The sequence below is a fragment of the Macrobrachium nipponense genome, chromosome 21 (assembly GCF_015104395.2).
Source record: "Macrobrachium nipponense isolate FS-2020 chromosome 21, ASM1510439v2, whole genome shotgun sequence".
Taxonomy (NCBI): Eukaryota; Metazoa; Arthropoda; class Malacostraca; order Decapoda; family Palaemonidae; genus Macrobrachium; species Macrobrachium nipponense.
The window spans coordinates 18,953,803-18,975,771 of record NC_087212.1 but is presented as its reverse complement, the minus strand read 5'-3'; the positions used below and the strand labels follow the sequence as shown (position 1 = coordinate 18,975,771).

Here is a 21,969-nt window from a genome sequence, read left to right as displayed (position 1 = left end):
GGAAAAGGATAATAATAGGACAAAAATAACCTGACCACAACCTTTTGCTTGAGAGCGTAACAACTTCTGAAGAAGGAACTCCAACAGCTGACCATGACTTTCATGCTCCTGGTATCCATATGAAGAGGTTTTCTTTGGATTACCTGCAGAAGATATGGCCTACCTCAAACATTCCAAGTAATCCATCTTTGGTATTTTTCCTGGACAACTGGTGGAGAAGAGGATCTTAATACCTCAGTCCTCAGAAGCAGTAATTCTTGACGGGTCTATGGCTGTTGTGGCTTCTTCGACCACTGAAGGAAGGGATCCTGTTAGAAACCGCAGAAAACCTCTCTGTGCGGTTTGGCAATCGCCTCTCTGATCAAGTCAGTCATATACATGAGGCCACTTTGATCAACTCTATATCTTACTCACTTTGCTCAACCATAGTTGGATGATCACAGGAAGGCAGGTGTGAGGGACAACCCTTCTTACCTTGACTCCTTGGGCCTGGTCTACAGATCAGGTTTGCACTGGCGGAGGAACTAGCACTTGAAACATAAACACTATATGAAGTGTGTAATCTGAGCATTCCTTCTCCATGGAGAAGTCTCTTTAAGTTATTCCACCTTTCATACGCATGGCTTCCTAGCTATGTGGGTAGAAGGGAGTAGGAGGACTGGTGGAAGGGATAGTTGCTCTCCCCAGAGTTCTTTTTTGGTGGCTACTAGGTATCAAAGCAGAGAGGCAGTGGTGTCAAAGTCAGAATAGGGTTCCTTTCTCTGGTGAGAGGCTTTTCTGGTTCAGTATGGGAATGGGAACACCCTAGGGAGCAAAGTTTGGGCTGAAGGAGCAGAGCTTGAATCTGATGGACTGGAAGAACCAATTCTCCTGAACCCCTACAAACTGAGCTGGAGCAGCAGGTTTTGCAGATTACATTGCTCATTCCTAAGCAGAATACCCTGAGGAAGGCAACTATGGCTTCATACCTGTTGACAGCCTTGTCAAGAAAGATAACCTCCAGCTCTACAGTAGACTCCCTGTACTATTCATAGGGGATGGGTATCAGACACCCCCGCCAAATAGCTTAAATCTGCGAATACTTAAAATCCCACAAAAAATGCTTAGAACTGCCTATTTTGATAGTTAAAACACAAAAAACACATAAAATGCTTGTACCTGAGTATTTTAATATTTTTGTCAGAAAAGCGCATTTAGTCATGAAAATTATATGAAAAAGTAATTTATGTATAGACTGAAAAATACCAATCATAGCGAAGGTCAACTGTGCTCTAGAGGTGTAACCCTTGGTCCAGTTGGCATGTAGTGTTCCAGAAGAAGTGAATGCCCTGATCTGCTTTCATGCCAGAGGCTACTCTATGGCACTGGATGTGCCAGTCTGTGAGCTGACAAAAGACCTTCGGTAGAAGAGATGGTCTGGCAGGTGCCACCTTCACTGAATAATTTTATATTCCATTATTGGGAGGAATTGGGGTTAAATTCTGTAAATTGATTGCCGATTTTACTTTGTCTCGAAGTCTGCATGTATTTGAATTTATTTGTGGTTTTTAATTGCTGTATTTGTATGATGGATATTAGATTTAGCAGTTGTTTGTCTTTCATAATTAAATATTAATGAGTATTTTTTTATTTTATAATTTCCTTATTGTATTTTAAGAATTCAGAACATATTTACTCTCATGCTGATGTGTTAAAGGGCACTTTCGTAAATTAATAAAACTGTCTAGACAACTTTGCACTGTGTCCTCTGTCTTGGTGGTGTAATGGGATCACAAGCGAAGCAACAAGATCTCCCCCACTTACTTTGATCGTTCCAACTGATGAACTTTCCCATCTGCCATACCTTCCTCTTCATGTTACTAATTACACACAGGACAATTGGCTTACCGAAATACAGAACACACAAAACAAACACATGTACTCACCAGATATGACTATCTTCCAGGCAATAAACTGTGCTGACCGCTGGATAAGGTCATCGAAACACAACCACCGCCAAAAATCACAACAAAAAACAACCAACTGAGTACTACAACCATACAATATGGAGGAGTAATGATAGTTTATATTTGACATCTCCAAAGGTTGTGTGTGTGACCTTACCTTACAGACCTTACATCTTGTTCGGGTTGCCTCAGGTCCTTCAGTGTGAGGCACCTCTAATGTCTACCAGAGAGTTACTAGTACAACACCTATAAATACCAAACTGCCTAATTCCCATTATAACTTAACCAAAAACTGCCCCAAAAGTTATAATGCAAAAACAAAAAATACATACTATACAACAAAAATAAGCAACCAAACGTAAAACAGGAAGACTACCTAATTCTCCTGTCTGATGACCTGTCCTGCCATCACCAATGGGCCCAAAGAACGAAGGTCGCCTAGAACTAGAGATATATCCCTCAAGTAAAAAGAGGCAAAAACAGAATTAAAACGCCAAGTCATCACCTCAAGCCTCTTGGCGACTGAGACATTCTTCATAAAAGCTACTGATGTAGCAACGGCTCTAATACTGTGTGCTCTTGGCGCCTGGTCTTCACAGGCAGCTGAACTGCCAGTTTTAACAATAGGATCTCTGAGAAAATAGGATACACCATTCTTTGACATAGGTCTCTTGACCTTTCGGGGTGAAACAAACAGATGACGTGGACGACCCTGAATGTCCTTTATGCGACATAAATAGCATGAGAGCACCCTAACAGGGCAAAGAACTAATTCCTCATTTAAATTACCGAAAAGTCAACCAGCGACTTCAGAACAAAAGACCTGGGAATGGGATTATCTGACGATTCAGTCTTTGCAACAAATTTGGGAAGGTATGACAAAATCATGTCCAGATCTGGCAACCAGAAAAGAAAGTGCTTGCAGTTCACCCACCCTCTTGGCTGTAAGATGAAGAGATTTCAGGAAGCCTCGCCTTAAAAACATAGGAAAGCATCGACCTATAACCCTTAATGCACAAAGGTGACAGGACCCATTCATGATGTAAATGAACAAAGAACTCAGTTTTTTTCGGTAAGGAAGGTCTAGAAATTGAATGCCCTTGAGACCTACAACAACTTCTGAAAACCGACCACTTACTCTGGTTGATTGCTGTCTGGCAAGAGCCAACTGTCGAGCCATTCTGGAGGAGAACCCTTCGTGCTTGGAGAACTCCTGACACCAGGCATGAAGATAAAGCATGTGGAGCCTCTGATGGAACCAATGAAAATGAGGTTGTTTGAGAAGATCTGGTCTTTCTCTCAGACGAATGGGGGGCTCCACCAGTGCTTCCAGTAGGTCAGGAAACCACTCCTTCTGTGGCCAGAAGGGGGCGATCAAGGTGAGATCCAGACGCTTGGTTGCCCTCACTTTGTTGAGGACTGACCTCACCAGAGCAAACAGAGGAAATGCATATGCTTGAAGGCCCTCCCAGTCCTGCAAAAGAGTGTCTGTCCCGGCACTCTGAGGAGTCTGGTAAGGGGCGAAGAAGATCTAGCACTGAAAATTCAATGGGGTGGCAAACAGATCAACTGCCACAGGCCACTTCTTTCTGAGACTGTTAAAGACTTCCTGGGAAAGTGTCCATTCCAACCCTTGAACTTTGTTCGGTCTCGACAAGGGGTCTGCCAAGACGTTGTGATGGCCCAGGATAAACTGAGGGACCGACATAATCCTCCTGTCTTCTGGCCAACACAGGATTGACCGGGCTTCTTGAGTGAGAAGGTCCAACTGTGTGCCACCTTGGTTTCTTAAGTACGAGACTGCTGTGGTGTTGTCGACAAAGATCGCTACCACCGACTCCTACAGTTGATCCTGAAATGAAAGAAGGCCTAGGGACACTGCCCTTAGTTCTCTCCGATTTATTGACATGATCCTCTCTTCCTCTGACCATAGGCCTGAAGCGGCTTCAGAGCCCAGGTATGTGCCCCAACCTTGATCCGAGGCATCTGACCAAAACATTAGGTCCAACAGAACTGAAAGCAGAGACGTCCCTGACTTGAGGCGGTGAACTTGCATCCACCAACGGAGATCCTTCCGACATTATGGAGAGGAGGTGACTATCGTGTCCTCAGACACGAAATCCCATGACTGGCAAAGTGTCGACTGAAGGGACCTCATTCTGAGATGACCTCCGGGAACCAGTTGGATGAGGGATGACAAATGGCCCAGGAGAGTCCTCCAAAGAGAAACTGGCTGCATTACAGAGGACAAAAATTCTTCAGCCAGACTTAGAAGATTGTCTATCCGTTTCTGAGAGGGAGAAGCCCTCAAAATCTGGGAATTCAAAACAATCCCCAGGTAAGTCATGATCTGGCCAGGGATAAGATTGGACTTGTCGAAGTCCAAGTTGACACGAATGCTCAACTCAACACAAAGAGATAGAACTATCTCCTTCAACCGGAGACATTTCTCTAGAGAGTCAGCCTGGACTAGCCAATAGTCCGAATACCCAAGCATCCTTACATTTAACCAATGCAGAATAGCCGAAACAGGAGCCATCACCTGAGAAGACCTGTGGAGCAGTGGTGAGGCTGAAACAAAGGGTCTTGAACGGGAAAACTCCCGAGTCCGTGGAAAACTGAAGGTAAGGTCTGCTCTTCGGATGGATGGGAATTTGCAGATAAGCATCCTGCAGATCGATGGAGATAATCCAGTCCCCCATCCTGATGGATAAAAGAACAGTCTGAACCGTCTTCATCCGGAACTTGGACTTTAGAATGAACTTGTTCAAGACTGAAAGAACTGATGGGGCGCCAGGCACCCAAGAACCTTAGAACTACAAACACCCGTGAGTAAAACCCGGGAGAGGGAGGAGCTCACTCTATGGCATCCTTCTCCAAAAGGGCCGAAAGCTCCTTCTCCAAGGCTTGACCCCTGAATGAGTGAGGAGAATAACTGCTGAACTCGAGAGGACGATTGGAAAGTGGAGGTCTCAAAACAAAAGGGATCTCGTAACCTACCTACAGGACCTTCACTACCCAAGCATCCACTGCTCTCTCCTGCCAAGCTGACCAATAGTGAGAGAGACAAGCTCCTACTACGGTCTCTGGGCGAGGTAACGAATCCTACTTCCGAAAATTCTTAAGCACGGACAAGAATGAAGAAGGCCCTCATGGAGGTTGAGCTCCTCCTCTGCCCTTGGATCCATGCCAAGAACCTCTCCCACGTTTCAAAGGGCGAGCACTAGAGGAGGAAGCCAAGGAGCCAGAAAGCGAGCAGAAGATGCAGGTCTGGCACTAAACTTAAGCTTACTCCTTTACTCCTTGAGGAAACGGGAGAAAAACCCAAGGAAAAAGCTCTTGATAAGGCCCAGTGAGCTTGGGAAGAGGCATCACCTTGATGTTCCTTCAAAACCTCAGAAAGCACAGACAGATCAAAAAGGGAATCGCCAAAAGGAGAAGAGGACAATAAACAGTTTCTCTGAATCTCCAAAACAGAGGAGGGTAACTGCAACATATACAGGTTACGCCTTAGAGAAACAAGAAATAGACAAGCAGAATTTCTCAAAAAAAAGGAGCTTTGGGAGGAACAAACCCGGAGTCCTTGACATAAATTAAAAGACCTCTTAGGACTCACATATTGAAGGAATGAGCTTCTTACAAGGAGCTCATAACAGACTCCATAGCAATAAAGTCTTCGATCGAGACTGAAGCCTTGGAAAGCAAAGGTTGACCCGAAAGTCGGACAAAATCAGGATTTGGTTTGGGGGGTTGCGAGAATGAAGTATCATCCACCACCTGATAAACTCCTCTCCGGTGTTATAGAAGAGAAGAGATCTTCCTCTTCCCTTCACCTATCACCTTCGAAAGTTTAGTGGTGCCATCCACCCTCACTCTCACAAACCTCTGAGCAAAGGGAAAACGTCAAAATTCCCGTGACTGGGAAGGACCGTCAAGAAAAATCCCTTCTTTAATACAGAGAGGCAGAGGCTGCTTCTGCTCTTTAGGCCTCGCCTGTGGAAGAAAACTCAAAACTAAATAAAAAAGTTTCTTGAACTCGACATCATGACTGGCGTTCAACGAAACATCAATATCACACAAATCCATGTCATCATCGTCAGATCCTAACTGAGAAACTTCCCCCGAAGTAACATCCTGATGACTAGCTGTCTTAGGTCTAACACTAATCCCCTCCCCCCTTCTCCTAAATAAGCACCCTTTGGCACTGTTACGGGACTAACAGTGGACACATTGGGTAATGAATCGTCAGGCACCTGCCTGGACCGGATCCCCCCTAGGCCTTCGCCACGAAGGGTTTCACAAGCCGGGGTATCTACTGCACTGTTACCCATGGTGCTGTTGACAGGTACCTGACAAGGAGCTGAAAATGAATCTAAAAGAGTGTTAGACATCCTAGTAAAAGCTACTTTATAATTCTCTGACAGCTTGTTAAACCTGGCTGAAATGTCTCTATCTAAACTATGCTGTAATGTTTCAAATTTCTTCCAAATAGTTTCCATCGCCAAAAACTTTGAATCAAAATCAGAAACAGCTTCATCAGTTACCAGTGTACAGGTGGCAAAGCAACAATTAATTTGGAATCGGAATCACACGATACCGAAACCGAACAGCCAGAACCATGGGCGCACAAGTTAAGGAAATCATTAGATACAGGTCTAACTACCGATTTGTTTTTCTCCTTAATCTTTCACGCTGCAGGATTCTTTGATGTTTAATATACGCCGTCATGTCTTCGGCAGACCAAGACTTACAAATGTCGCAACGAGAAGTCAAGTCACAAACCTGTCCATGACAAGAGCTACAAAAGTCATGGGGTTCATACTCCCTGCTACTCATCCTTGTCCCACAAGCCGGGCAATTCCTGATGTTGCTAGCAGAAGGACGAATGGAATTATCTTGGCTATTCATTGGACTGTTGGGCAGGTCACGTAATTCCGGGTCGCACAAAAGGTCGTAAAAGTAAAATATATACCACAATAGAAATAAAAGTTAATTCCCTAATTTCATGGATATAATACATGAATGGTAATCAACCTAGAGCTCCATTAACAATTACAGAGCTTTAAAGGCACAAAAGGTTTCAGAAATATATAAAGCGCAGCCGTGATATAAACAACACGGAAGCTCGTTAACAACTGATTTTCAAGGGAAGGTTTTGTAACTGTCAATGGCAGTGTTGCTAACTGGCGGACAGAATATGAGGTAACAGGGTTGCCAATGTGGTAAATTTTGGTGTGGTTTTTGGGAATTTAGGGCTAGATAAATTATATTAAGGTAATGTTTATTAATATATGTATTTATGGGAGGGGAAAAGTGTTGCCTATAGAAGTTCATTTCAATCTTTTGATATTATAAGGAGTTATTCTCTCTCTCTCTCTCTCTCTCTCTCTCTCTCTCTCTCTCTCTCTCTCTCTCTCTCTCTCTCTCTCTCTCTCTCTCTCTCTCTCTCTCTCAATTACCAAATGATACTTTAAGTATACATTTGGTAATTGAACTTTCAAGATAAGCAGATATAAACATTTTTAGAGGGAAATATGGGGGGAACACTGTAATGGTTAAAGATGGCTACTTCTCACTTCTTGAAGATGGCAGCTCACTTCTTGAAGATGGCAGGAGAGACACTGGGAGAATCTTTCCACTGAGCATGTATGTATGTAGATGACACTACTAATCTTCAAAGATGTTTCGGGGAGCTCCAGGTTGTTTTTAAGCAGTAGTGGGCTCGCTTTTTATACTTATATCATAAATTACAAAGTTAACCTTATTCCCTTCTACAGTAGGGGAGACATTTTCATTCTCATCCTCTAAACAGTTTTGGTGCATATAATTTCTGTAGTCCAGTTGTATGAACCCTCTTTGGTTGTTATTGGTGTTCTCTGTACTTTCCCGGTGCCCGTTATTTATGGAATCTCTGGTTTGTCGTTCAACCATACATTTGCGAAATTGTTATGCACAAGAATTTGCATGACCTTTGGGGCTCCTCTGTTTTTTCTCTCCCATGGAGCAATGTGTAAGGGTGAGACAAGGAGTATCTAGAATATTAAGAAGGACTTTCGAAGAATGTTACCTCTACTGCTGCACATGTGAACACAGTGTTGATGGTGTCCTCCCCTTCTTGGAGATTCGGGTACAGTAGACTCCAACAGGCACTACCACAGTTTAAGCCCCGAACCTAGGTCTATGCCTTAATGGGTCCAGTGAATGCCCAGACAGGTATAAAAAGTCTGTAGTGGACGCCTTTGCTTTTGCACCCTCCCACATTGCTCCACTTGGAAAGAAACCACAATGGAAGTCGAAAAGACCTTCCAAATTCTTATAAATGGCAATTTTGCAAATTGTATGGTCAAATGACAAACCCAAGATTTCATTACATTGACCTTCCATGTAAATGCTAATTCACAAATGTATATTACTACAATTTACATCTGTCCCACGGCAGGTCAACACGGAAAACTAGGAAGGCCGTCCAAAAATGTTGACGTCCCCGGAACTTCTGGGCTGAATAAATATGAAACAATGTACAAGCTTCGATCAAAAAACTGGCTAGGGGGAAGGAGAACAAAGTGACACACTACTCTCCAAGGCGGCTGAAGAAAGACTAGTGCATCACGAGGTTCCGAGCCTGGTCAGTGACCACCATCCACCTCGTATAAGTTGCCAGATGCCACAAATTCCTTGCTTTACAATCTTTGATTGATTTTAACCAGTTTCCAGCTGGCACTAGAAGATTATCCTATTGTTAAGACCGAAGGCTTGTTCTGCATATGAAAAATGTATATATTAATGGTGGTGAAAAACTTCATAGTGCATACAAAAATATATTCATTACCTAATAAGCAGCCTCCACCCAGTCTCACACATCTCAAGCTCACATACTGTCTATGTGAAAATGAAGTTTTTATTTGAGACTTTCCTGAGGATCCAGATACTTTGTGTACAAGACCATCTCCTTCTATCACAGGCCAAGTGGTGAAACTGAGCATAATTGGGACATTAGTACAGGGATATATAATTAATGTAATGGGTTTGTAATAAAAACTTTTCTTTGTTATAACTACAGTCGGCATGGTGCAGGGATATATAATTAGTGTAATGGGTTTTTAATAAAAAAAATTTTCCTTTGTTATTAACTACAGTTTACATACATGGCCAACGGAAGACTATATCATCAAGGAGTAAAAAGGTTGACAGGATTTATCATCTTACCATATACTTTTCATTGCAGCTCTTTAGTGCATTAATTTCCTTGAAACAGGGCGAATCATTAAAGTCATTATCTTTCAAGCAGGCTAGCATCATAGACAGCTCTTGAATACAAGCCACATCTGAAAAATGCAATTACAGTATCTGAATAAAATCCATATGTTTACTTTTTGCTTTAGGTATAGTATGGTCACAAATAAGCAAACCTGCATAAATCAAAGCAACTAGTATGCAAAAAAAAAAAAATTCTATTAAACTTGAAAAAAAAAATTCTATTAACCCTCTTACGCCGAAGCCCTAAAAACCAAACCGTCTCCCGTATGCCGAGGCGGGTTTGGAGTGAGCGCGGAAGCGGAAAAAATATAATTTTTTTTAAAAATCCCAGCGCGCTTAGTTTTCAAGATTAAGAGTTCATTTTTAGCTCCTTTTTTTCCATTGCCTGAAGTTTAGTATGCAACCATCAGAAATGAAAAAAAATATCATTATCATATGTAAATAATGCGATATATGATAGCGACAAAAAAAAATTCATACACAATTGTATTCAAATCGAGCTGTGCGAAAAACGGTTAAAGCTAACGAGTTACTTTTTTATCGTTGTATTGTACACTAAATTGCGATCTTTTGGATATATAACACATTGTAAAACAATCAAAGCAACACAGAAAAAATATTATCACAAAATGATGCATGAATTCATAACACGTGGACGTAAAAAAATGTTTTTTTAAAAAATTCACCATAAATCTAAATATTGTTCTAGAGACTTCCAATTTGTTTCAAAATGAAGACAAATGATTGAATATTACGATACTGTAAGAGTTTTAGCTTAGAATTGCAGTTTTCGACCATTTCGGACGAGTTAAAGTTGACCGAATGTCATGTCAAAATTTTTATATGCAAATATTGGAAAAATGAGAAAAGCTACAACCTTCAAATATTTTTGTTTGTATTCTTCATGAATTTTCGCACATATTCATACATGAAACTATAAAACGCCTAATATGAAAAGGAGCAAATACTAGGAGAATGCGACGTACGCATTTCGGAGATTTGCGGCCGCGCGGAGGGAAAGAAAGTTTTTTTTTAAAATTCACCATAAATCTAAATATTGTGCTAGACACTTTGAATTTGTTTCAAAATTAAGATAAATGACTTTATATTACTAGATTGTAAGAGTTTTAGCTTACAATTGCGTTTTTCGACTATTTCGGTAGAGTCAAAGTTGACCGAACATGGATTTTTTCTATTTATCGTGATATATATGCAAATATTTCAAAAAAGATAAAAGCTACAACCTTCTATCAATTTTTGTTGTATTCTACATGAAATTGTGCACATTTTCATATATAAAACTTTATGTAATGGCTAATTTTAAATGGTGCAAACATTTCGACAATCGCAAGAAAAAATTTCTGATTTTTTTCGGAAGAGTTACCACACGGACGTAAGGAAAATGTTTTTTTTTTCATATATTCACCATAAATCGAAATATTGTGCTAGAGACTTCCAATTCATTGCAAAATGAAGGTAAATGATTGAATATCACTAGAATATAAGAGTTTTAGCTTACAATTGCATTTTTCGACCATTTCGGTATATAAAACTTTATGTAACGGCAAATTTAAAATGGTGCAAACATTAGGACAATCGCACGAAAAAAATTTATCGGAAGAGTTACCGCGCAGACGTAAGGAAAAAGTTTTTTCATAAATCGAAATATTGTGCTAGAGACGTCCAATTTGTTACAAAATGAAGGCAAATGATTGAATATTACTAGAATATAAGAGTTTTAGCTTACAATTGCATTTTACGACCATTTCAGTAGAGTCAAAGTTGACCGAAGGTTGAAATTTTGGCACTTATCGTTATTTATATGAAAATATTTCAAAACTGATAAAAGCTATAATCATGAGTATTTTTTGTTGTATTCTACATGAAATTGCGCACATTTTCATATATAATACTTCATGTAATGGATAATTTAAAACGGTGCAAAAATTATATCAAAGTGACAAAATAATTTTTGAGATGTGTCACTGATACTTTTTAGTGCGACAAGAAAGATATTCGCGCTTGCGCGCCTGCGTAACGATTGTAAACAAAACAACGCCTTGATCCGTGAACTCCCAGCATCCCCCAAGGCGCAATTCAAAAGTTTTCGGCTGGTAGGCCTATAAGTATTTTTCCGCGAATTTAAAAAAAAACTTTTTTGAGTCGACGTATAATACGTCCAATTGGCATACGGGAGACGTTTTGACTCGACGTTTAATATGTCCAATCGGCGTAAGAGGGTTAAACTTCTTCAAAGATTTACTTTTTCTAAAGAGTAGAAAATAAAAAATAAGGTCAAAATAACACAGGTCAGTTCTGCCAAAAAATCTGTAGTAAGAATATAGATAACATCCTTAACCCTCAAGACCCAGGCTAAAAATAACATGCAGCACCCCAGACCGAGCAAACTTTGAGGTCAATCAATTTAAGAAGAAAAAACATCAATGGAAAGAGAAAGATATGCACATGGTGTAAGAAAAAAAAAATTCAAAATAATTTTTCCAGCTTTCCACGAGAAGTTGAAAACTACTATTTACAACCCCATGTGGAGCCTCTTTTACCAGACAGTTGTAAATTTTACTAAGTTAAATATGTTTTTTTTTTTTTCTAATAATTTTATTTACAAGACTTTTGTTTCATAGTGCATTTTGCTGTCTCGTCCTCAAGGAGTTACCTTTCCACTGTCTAGCCAGAGCTCCATGTTGACCACACTAATGTTAAAGAATTCTCTTTTAGCTGGTTTTGTGTCATAATGATAAAAATTGTACACTCAGAATAAGAGGGTACTTTCTCTTATCCTCAGCCAATGCTAAACCCAGTTTAAGTCAAAACCTGCAAGAAGTGGCTATGTACATATGTGCTGTCACATTGTTTACATGTGACCATAAACACACCACGAGGCAATTCCTTTCTCTGGTCAGTGAAATAATGTACTACTGAAAATAGCACGCCATGAATTTTGCTCTTCACTTGTTGATTTCATTACCAACGATTATAGAAACATCTAAGTTGAAGCTAAGTGCATAATTTTAAGTTCCAGTTAAAATTTTTTTAGTTTAGACTGTACAATGTGTGAAAAGCCAGTTTTGCAAGCACACATCAGCACTTCTCACAATTTATAATCATTATCGTAATCTTTACTAAGCCTGCCCTTCTTCTTTCATCATTTTCCAATCTCTCAAGCAACAACATTTCCATAATCTAATTCAGCATTCTCATCTCAGTTCCCTCAAGCTTTACTTCCTCTTTTCTTATTAAGAGGCCGTGTTTCCGATCCATACATTAACACTGGTCTTATCACTGTGCTATAGATCTTCATTTTTAGCTTGATTGGCATTTTCTTATCACATACTACTCCAGCTCTCTCTCTCCACTTCCCTCTTGCAGCTTTTATTGTACTGTCAACTTCAGCCTCACATCCTCCCTCTTGGCCTAAAGTAGATCCTAAGTATTTAAACTTTTCCACCTGTTTTATAATCGAGCCTCTTCTTTCTTGCATTACTATTCTGCCTCTATCTTCCCTACTGCTCACCAAAATATCTGTTTTATTCACATTCACCTTTCAGACACCCTTCTAAATACTCTTGCCACTCTTCAACCCTTCTCTGTAGGTCTTCCTCATTTTCGGTTGTAATCACCAGATCATTGGGGTACAACGACTCCCACAACTCTTCATTCCTAAAAAATAACTTCAAAGTTTTCTGTTTCCCCACCTACTATTAATACTTTTGTGGTCTTTCTTTGATACATCTCAACAAGCCTAATCAATTTTCTGGGACTTTCCTCTTCCTCAAACACCATAATATCACTTCTCTTGGGAGTCTATCGCATGCTTCCTCCAGGTCTATAAATGCACAACAGAGCTCTTGGTTTCCCTCCAGCCTCTTTTCTTGTAGCTGTCTTACTATGAAGATGGCATCCACTGTCCCTCTTCCTCTCATGAATCCATACTACTATTTCCTGAGCATTACAATATCTCTTAATCTCTTGTCCAGTATCCTCTCTAAAATGACAATTTGTCGAAAATTGCATTTTTCCTAACTATACAAACCTGAGGTCCTTTTACAATAGGAAGGTAACTAGCGGCAGCTGGACGGTCGTAAGCTTCGAACAAGGGAGTTAGGTAGTTGACTGCTTGTCTGACAGTGCGCGCGGCTTGGGAGGTGAAGAATCACTTTTGCTTTAGGCCCAGGAAAAAACGCAGTGAGGGGTGGCATGAGGTGGGACTATATGTAAAAGGACCTCAGGTTTGTATAGTTAGGAAAAATGCAATTTTCGACAAATTATTTGTTCTGGTATGATATACAAACCATCGGTCCTTTTACAATAGGAAGACTCACTTCTTGGTGGGAGGAATCTGAGTCTTTGAGAACAGACTGGCGTTCGCCCAACCTTGGATTGCCTCCCTGGTCGTAAGAGCGAGGGAGGTATCCTAGCCTTTGCCCAATTGATCGGGGTATGTACCGCAGGATCAATGGTCAGACCTCTGGACCCAAGTAATAAGAGAGAGGCAACATAAAGTTATGGGTTTGTGTCTTGTTAGCTTCCACTTCCCTCCCCTTATTGGGGGCAAGTGGTGGATATTTACTCCTATCCCTAGTGAAAGTGATAAGATGGGGCTCGGTCGAGTAGCTTACCTGCATCTCATCCTTTCCAGCAGGGTGACGACCGTGTCCCTCTGCCCACAGGTAGAGGGGACAAAAAGATGGGGAAGAGGAGCCAGTCACACTCTCATTCACTCATCCATTCTACAGTCACACCACGAATCGATGCTGTTCTGCCTGCTAGGGGCTGGGTTAGCTACACGTGTTGAGCAGCCACCACGGGTCCCAAGGAAAAAGTATCCAAGGACCTGTGGGCAATATCCCGAAGGTAGAAGGAGGTGAAGGTGGTCTGATTGGCCCAGACCCCTGCCTTCAGGACCTGTGCCACGGAAAAGTTCTCGCGGAACGCAAGGGAAGGACCAATGCTCCTGACTTCGTGGGCTCTTGGACGGAGCATACGGATGTCGTCACTACCATCAGCCTCGTACACCCTCCTGATCACCTCCATAGCCAGAAAGAAAGCGTGTTCTTGGATACTTCTTTCTTGGTCACCCTGGTGCTAACGAAGAGGCGTCGACACTCAGGCCTGAGGTGTAGAGTTCTCTTCAGATAGCGTCGTAGCGCCCTCACAGGACATAGCAGCATCTCATCCGAATCATTGTTGGTGAAGTCCAATAGGGAAGGGATTGTGAAAGACTCGAACCTGTCGTCAGGGATCGACGGATTCTGAGTCTTAGCTACGGAGTTCGGGACGAAATCGAGCGTCACAGATCCCCATCCCCTGGAATGTTTAACGTTGAAGGACAGACCATGAAGTTCCCCTACTTTCTTCACCGATGCCAGGGCCAGCAAGAAGAGGGTCTTGAGGGTCAGATCCCTGTCTGATGACTCTCGGAGTGGCTCGAAGGGTCTTCAAGTCAAACTCCTAAGGACGAGCGTCACATCCCACTCAGGGGGCCTGAGTTCCCTGGGTAGGCAAGACCTTTCAAAGCTCCTCATAAGCAAGGAGATCTTGAACAAGTTCGAGATATCCACTCCCCTCAGTTTCAGGACTAGTGCCAGGGCGGCTCTGTATCCTTTGACTGTGGGGACCGAGAGGAGCTTTTCTCGGCGAAGGAAAACGAGGAAATCCGCTACCTGCTGAAGAGTGGCTCTGAGAGGAGATAGACCCCGTCTACGACACCAACCACAGAAGACGGCCCACTTCCCCTGGTACACAGCTGCAGAGGACTATGACGTTTCCAGCCATCTCTGTTGCTGCGCTGTGAGAAAAGCCTCTCGTTCGCAAGAGATGGTGGATAACATCCAGCCGTGAAGATGTAGAGACTGGACTGCTCTGTGGTACCGTTCGACGTGTAGCTGGGCGAGAAGGTTGTGCCAAGGGGGAATCTCTCGGTGCTTCTGCAAGCAGAGCCAGCAGGTCCGGATACGCCATTTGGGAGCCACCAGGATCATCCTGAGATTTGGGGTGGCCAGCACTCGGCTGATCACCTTGCGAATCAGGCTGAACGGGGTAAAGACGTAGGCGAAGAGGTTGTCCCACGGATGTTGAAGAGCGTCCTCTGCAGCTGCCCATGGGTCCACTGAAAAGAAAACCTGAAGTTTTCTGTTGTGCCGGGTGGCGAACAGATCCACTACTGGACGCCCCCACAGGTCGAAGAGCCTTTCCGCCACGTCCTGGTGTAGGGACCATTCGGTCCCTATCACCTGATCCCGACGGCTGAGCTTGTCTGCTACTACATTCCTCTTGCCTGGAATGTAGCGGGCTGACAGCTCTATCGAGTGAGCCACGGCCCACTCGTGCACCTGCAGAGTCAACTGGTGCAACGGGAGAGACACTAGGGCCCCCTGTTTGTTGACGTATGCCACCACCATGGTGTTGTCGCACATCAACACCACCGAGTGTCCCATCAAGCGGTCCCAGAACTCTTGGAGAGCGAGGAACACTGCCTTGATTTCCAGGACACTGATGTGAAGGCGCTTGTCGTGAAGGTCCCACACTCCTGCAGTCAGCAACTCCTCCAGGTGTGCGCCCCATGCCTCGTTTGATGCGTCTGAGAACAGCAGCATCTTCGGGGGGGAAGTGCGGAGAGGCACTCCTCTTAAGAGGTTCCTGTCGTCCAGCCACCAGGCTAGGTCCTGCCTTACCTCCTTCGTGAGGGACACGGGGAAGTACGGTGGATCCTCTGCCTGTGACCAACTCTCCTTTAGTCTCCTTTGGAGAGACCGCAGGTGAAGACGCCCATGAGGGACTAACTTCTCGAGTGACGACAGGTGGCCGATCACGACTTGCCATTGCTGAGCTGACTGTTCCTGCCGAGACAGGAACTGGTTGGCTGCCTCCCTGAATCTGCTGATCCGCGAGTCTGCGGGGAAGACTCGCCCTGCTACCGTGTCGATCAGCATACCCAGGTACTTCATCCTCTGCTAGGGTTCGAGATCGGACTTCTCAAAGTTCACCACGATCCCCAGATCGTGGCAGAACTCCAAGAGTCGATCCCTGTCCCGTAGCAACTGCGAGCGGGAGCTCGCCAGGACTAACCGGTTGTTGAGATACCTCATAAGACGTATCCTGGACGAGTCGGCCCAAGCAGACACCAGAGTGAACACTCGCATGAACACCTGTGGGGCGGTTGATAGACCGAGGCAAAGTGCCCTTAATTGGTACACCGTCCTGTCGAGGATGAAGCGGAGGTACTTCCTGGAGGATTGATGGACGGGTATCTGGAAATACGCATCCTTCAAATCCACTGAAAGCATGAAATCGTTCTCCCTGATGGAGTCGAGCACGGAACGTGCCGTCTCCATCGTGAACTGAGTCTGGCAAACGAAACGGCCCCCCGAAGACTTCTCCACCAGGAAAAGGCGACTGTAGAAGCCCGGTGATTGATCCCTGACGATCTCTACAGCTCCTCTGCTCAGCATGGTCTTGATCTCCTGTCGAAGAGCTACGTCCTTTGATGTTCCCGGGACGTACGTTTGAAGATGGACCGGGTTGGAGGTGAGGGGTGGCTGAGATTCGAAGGGTAGTAGATATCCCTCCCGAAGGACATCTACTATCCAGGTCTCGGCACCGTAGTGCTGCCATGTTGCCCAATGGCTCGCCAGGCAACCCCCCCTTCCGGCAGCAGGTGAGGGGGAATGCCGTCCCTAGTGTTGCTTCCCACCTCTCTTCGACTTCTTCCCCGTCCCTCCTCGTGAGAAGGAGGGGGGCTGATGATGACCTCCCTTGGCAGAAGTTGAAGGCAGAGTCTTCCCTCGGGGCTTAAACAGGGCAACCATCTTAGCAGCCGAGGAAGCGCTAGCCAAACTCTTAAGCTTGGCCGCAGTTGCTCGAGGCTGCCCAGAAGCCTTCGAGACTGCCTGGTGTACTAAGCGGTCACTGTCATCAGTGCGCCCCCTTTCTACCGCAGCGTCCAACATCTCTCCAGGGAAGAGAGAGGAGGAACTCCAAACAGGTCCATTGCGTAATCCAAGTGCCGCCCTGGATACTCGGGTAAGGACTGCGTCCCTACGTCGGAGTACTAGGTTGGCCTACAGGTTTACCGTCTGGTGGCCGAGGAAGGAAATGGCCCTTCCTCCAGACTGGAAAAGTCTCCTGAACGGCGAGTCATCTTCAGGAGAAATATTCCCGGAGGTGGCTGCAACTTTAGACACTGTGAGGGACCACAGGTCTAAACAGGAGACTGCCTGGAAAGCCGCCATAGCGGTGGATTCCAGGCCTAGTGCCTCTTGCTGTGAGAACCAGAGGTTCTCTGACAGGAGCTGCTGCAGAGACACTCCCGGAGTTAGAGTTAGCTCCGGGTTCACCTGTTTGGGCGGCATTGGATCTTCCGATGGCACGTAGAAACACGCTGTTGCAGTAGAGGAGGAAGTAGCTTGGACGACCTGCCAGACTTCAGCGAACCCTCCTGTCCAGAGACGAGAGACTCCACCTGGTCTAGCACAGAGTCGGCAAGCTCTGATCGCGGCAGACCCACCGTCGGTTTGGGTTCCTTTTTCGGACCCCAAAGCGACTCGAGCCGGGACGTGGGCTCGGAAGGTGGGAGCGGCGATCCTTCCCTGAGGTTGTTGTGCTGACGGATCAGCGCAATAACCTCGGCAAAGTTCCTCTGGATCTCTGGCGTGACAGCATCTTGCGGAGTAGGACCATCAAGTCCCTCGAACAAGAGCAACTCCTGAGATCCTCCTCCTTCAGGAGGAGGAACGGCGACAGACCCCTCTCGGTTCTCCTCCTGTCACTTGTGCGTAGGACCTGGTCGATCCTAAGACCGTGCCTGGTACGTACGGCATCGTGACGGGATCGCGAGGGCGCGCCCCTCACGATCACTCCTCGGTGCCTCGCCCTTCCTGGTGTAGCCCGAGGAAGTTGAAGGTACGGGAGAGGAAGACCTGACGCTCCTTCCTCGCTCACTGGCAGAACCGGTGTGCTTGGAGGGCTGCAGGCGATCACCAACCCGCGGTGGGGATCGAGCTGCAGGCCTGGTCGCGCCGCTCCCCTGGGGCGAGCGGCTAGACCGAGAACAGCGGCCCCGGTCCCGTGCGTCAAGAGGAACTGCTGCTGGTCCCCCTATCCATCCGGTCCCGGGGGGAGCGGCAGTCAGGGACCTGCAGAGACCACTGTCGCGGTGAGACCGGTGCGTGTCCTCATGGCACGTCGAACCACTGGCGCCAGCGATGGGGGGACCTCTTCCCAGCCTCAGCCCGTGGCCAGTTTGGGACCGTCAGGTCAACCCAGGTGACTGGCTGGTCGCTACGAGAGCGGCCGCTGGCCTGGCGAGAGTCACCTGAGCGGCTCTTGCCAGCCTTCCACTCCATGCCGTGATCCTGGCGCCGAGCGAGCTCTGGCGTCTGGGTCTTGGCTGCACGGCCACCAATGGGTGACCGTACACTCAGTACCTCTCACGGACAAGAGGTCGAGCCGGAACCTGGTGTAGTGGCAGAGCCTCTAGCACCAGGCGAGGAAGTACCGGTGTTAGCCGGTACCCCTCTGGTCCCAGTCTTCTTCTTCCTTGCGTAAGGAGAGACGGGCCCTGCTCCCGAAGGAGCAGGAGGACCAGCGGAAGGACCCCCCCGCTCTGGTGGACGGGCCCTTGGAAGTTCCCGAACGAGCCTTCTTAGGGGGGGAGGAGGCAGCCTTCTTCTTTCGCGGCTGTGTAGCTTTGGAAGTCGAAGGGGAAGAGGCGGCAGTAGACGACGAAGACGACGACGACGACACCTTCCTCTTCTTCTTCATCAGCTTCCTCAGGACAGACGTCAGATCAGCCATCCAGGATGGAGCCGGGGCTGCTGTTGCCGAAGCAACAGGGCCCGGCTGCACCTGTCCGGACAGACCAACGTCTGGGGCAGCAACACCGTGGACTGGGATGACATTGGCAGGTACGGGAACAGCGGGAACAGCAGGAACAGCCAGAACAGCATCAGCGGCAGGTACGGCAGGTCGAGCAGGTAGGCCAGGAGACGGGGCAGCAGCCAGCGACATCCTGGTTTACCGGCGGCAGGTCCAGGGGCGAGCTCTTTGGGCAACGGAAGTCCGGGGGAGGCAACACAACGAACCCGGGCGGTGGCGGCACGCCCCTCCTCGGTACGGCAGCAATCGGCCCCTGTAGGTGTAACTGACATCACGTGGGGGATATATACCAGGTGAGGAGGGGCGGCGTACCCTGGAGTAGAGATCGTGGTGGTGGTCACCGCTCCATGGGTGACAGTCCCAGACACCGCCAAATGCTGGAGCAGCCCATGGATACTCGGTACGCCCTGCAGTCCCAATGACGCCCACACCTGTCCAAGGTCATCCCCCACAGCGGAAGCACCTGTGGAAGCAACAGTCGGGTACATGGGGGGGGGGGGGGGGGAGCCCCACCCAGAACGAACGGATGACCCCGAATACAACTGTACGTCGGGGTAACGAGCGCCCTCCTCTACACTCGACGGATCGGGCGAAGAGAAGGACCTCGATACCCCCCCCCCCGAAGGGGAAGGTGCCATACGTGGGAGTTGAGAACGGGGCAAGAAAGAAGACGAAGTATCGGTTACCAAGGGAGTCGCGGGAGAGCTTTCTGATGACTCCTTGGCAGGCCTTCGCTTCTTCCTGCCCTCGTACAACCCCCACTGCACCTCCGACCAATCACAACAAGTGTTACATGGCTCGGCCCGAGAGCATTCGCGCCCTCGGCACCGAGCACAAAGGACACGAGGATCTATTTCAGGAAAAGACCGGAATTTCCCACACTTGCGGCCCTCCACCCCGGGGCACAATTGCCGGATGATGGTGGGGCACGGGGAGTGATGGCGAACACGTCTTCACACCACACAGCCGAAAGCAAGTGATTCTTCACCTCCCAGGCGCACAGCGCGCTCACTGTCGGACAAGCAGTTAACTACCGAACTCCCTTGTTCGAAGCTTACGACCGTCCAGCTGCCGCTAGTTACCTTCCTATTGTAAAAGGACCGATGGTTTGTATATCGTACCAGAACAAACTTTCAATCCATGCTCTGTTAGTTTAATTCCCCTGTAGTTACCACAATCCATGATACATCCCTTCTGCTTGTATGTATATATACACCTCTCCTCCCCCTTTTCATTCCTTCTCCTTCCCATATAGCTTTTAATACGTGGAACCTCTAAATGCGAAAGTCCCTACGAACAAAAAATTCAGGTTACGAAAACAAAGACGAAGTTTTTTTTGCTTCTGTATATGAAAATAATTCAGGTTGCGAAAGGGCAAAAGTCCGAGATTTGCCCGGGCCGCCAAGAACAATTTTAAAACTGGTGCGCCGCCAACTCGATAGACTCGCCACCATCCTCCCGCTCTCCCATTGGTTCCTGATGCTAGTCACCGCCGTAAGCTCCTGCTCTCCTATTGGTCAGCATCTGTCCCATTATGCCTCTATGTAAAGGCATTCCTTGACCATTTTTTGCGGCAGCATTATCATAAACATCTCTGGAATTTGTTCGTTCACATATTTTTCGTTTAACATAAATTCGTGTTAGTGATTTTGCTTTCATACTGTAAGTTACTTTATCGTGTTGTGTGTGAACTTAATGACTTACGTCATTAGCCATGGGTCCCAAGAATATTGCTAAAGTTCACGGAAAGAAGAGGATGATTTCTATGGAGACGAAGATGGAGATAATCAAGAAGTGTTAATGTTTTCTAGCATTTGTTAATGCGTTTCGTAAAGTTTAGTGTTAACGTTTTCTGTCATTTTTTAATGTGTTTCGTGAAGTTAAGTGTTCATGTTTTCTGCTGTTTGTCCTCCCCCTCTGTCGCCACTTTTGGACATCACCTCACTCGTAAGGTAAGGTTCCACATTTTACTACATATGTACGTACATGTACACACACTATTTCTTGTACCCTGTACATTGATACACCTTATTTACAGGTACAGTAATGGTTAGGTTAAGTATTTAATGGTCCAAATTGTTGTATTTCACTGTTTATTGGTCAATTTAGCTTTATTATAAAATTTACTGCGGTGTTTTTGTAGGGCTTGGAACGAATTAGGCAATTTACATGTAAAACGTAGTTCTAGATATGAAAAAATCAGGTTACTAAGGCCGCTTCGGAACAGATTAATTTCGTAACCTTAGGCGCTACAGTAAATCCCACATCCATTTCTCCCCCCTCTGTACCTAGTAATTTGATCATTTCAATTTGGAACTGTGATGGACCTGATGCTTTACCTTTCTTCATTTTACTTAATACTCTCTTCACCTCTGTATCCTGTATCTTCATCACTGGTCTCTCTACCCTCTGTGCTTGCTTCCCCCATCTCCTCCCTCTCATTTTCAGTAATAGAAGACTCAAAGTACTCTCCATCTCTTCTTAATGTCTTCATCCTTATTCAATATATTTCCATCTCTGTCCTTGATGACACCCAATTTACCTGTCTGCCTTTTCCTCAAGCTTGAAAACTTATAGATATCCTTTTCTCCTTCTCTTGTTCCTAGCCTTTCATTCAACTGCTCTGCCACCATTCCAATAGTCATACATACCCTCCTTCTAGCCTCTCTTTTCTCTTCTTTGTACTGTGCCTCTGCACCCTGTGCATGCCTTACTTTCCGGTTCTTAAATACTTTTGATTATATTTGAATTTATTCTTGCACCTCTCCATTCCACCACCACTTTTCTCCTCTTGACACTCCACATCCGCTGGTTCTTCCCACCAGTTCCTCTGCTTCTCCCACAATATTTCTCTCAATGTATGTGTCCAAGA

At 45.7% G+C, this 21,969-nt stretch overlaps 1 protein-coding gene across 1 annotated transcript in view; it reads right to left on the bottom strand.

Moving 5' to 3' along the window:
* The window catches only part of LOC135197821 (small ribosomal subunit protein mS37-like), a 74,802-nt gene that overhangs the window by 1,565 nt on the left and 51,268 nt on the right, over nucleotides 1-21,969 (bottom strand). Inside the window, exon 3 of the mRNA XM_064224961.1 lies at nucleotides 9,153-9,271. Coding sequence (XP_064081031.1) covers nucleotides 9,153-9,271 — 119 coding nt within the window. The remainder of the gene's footprint in view (nucleotides 1-9,152; nucleotides 9,272-21,969) is intronic.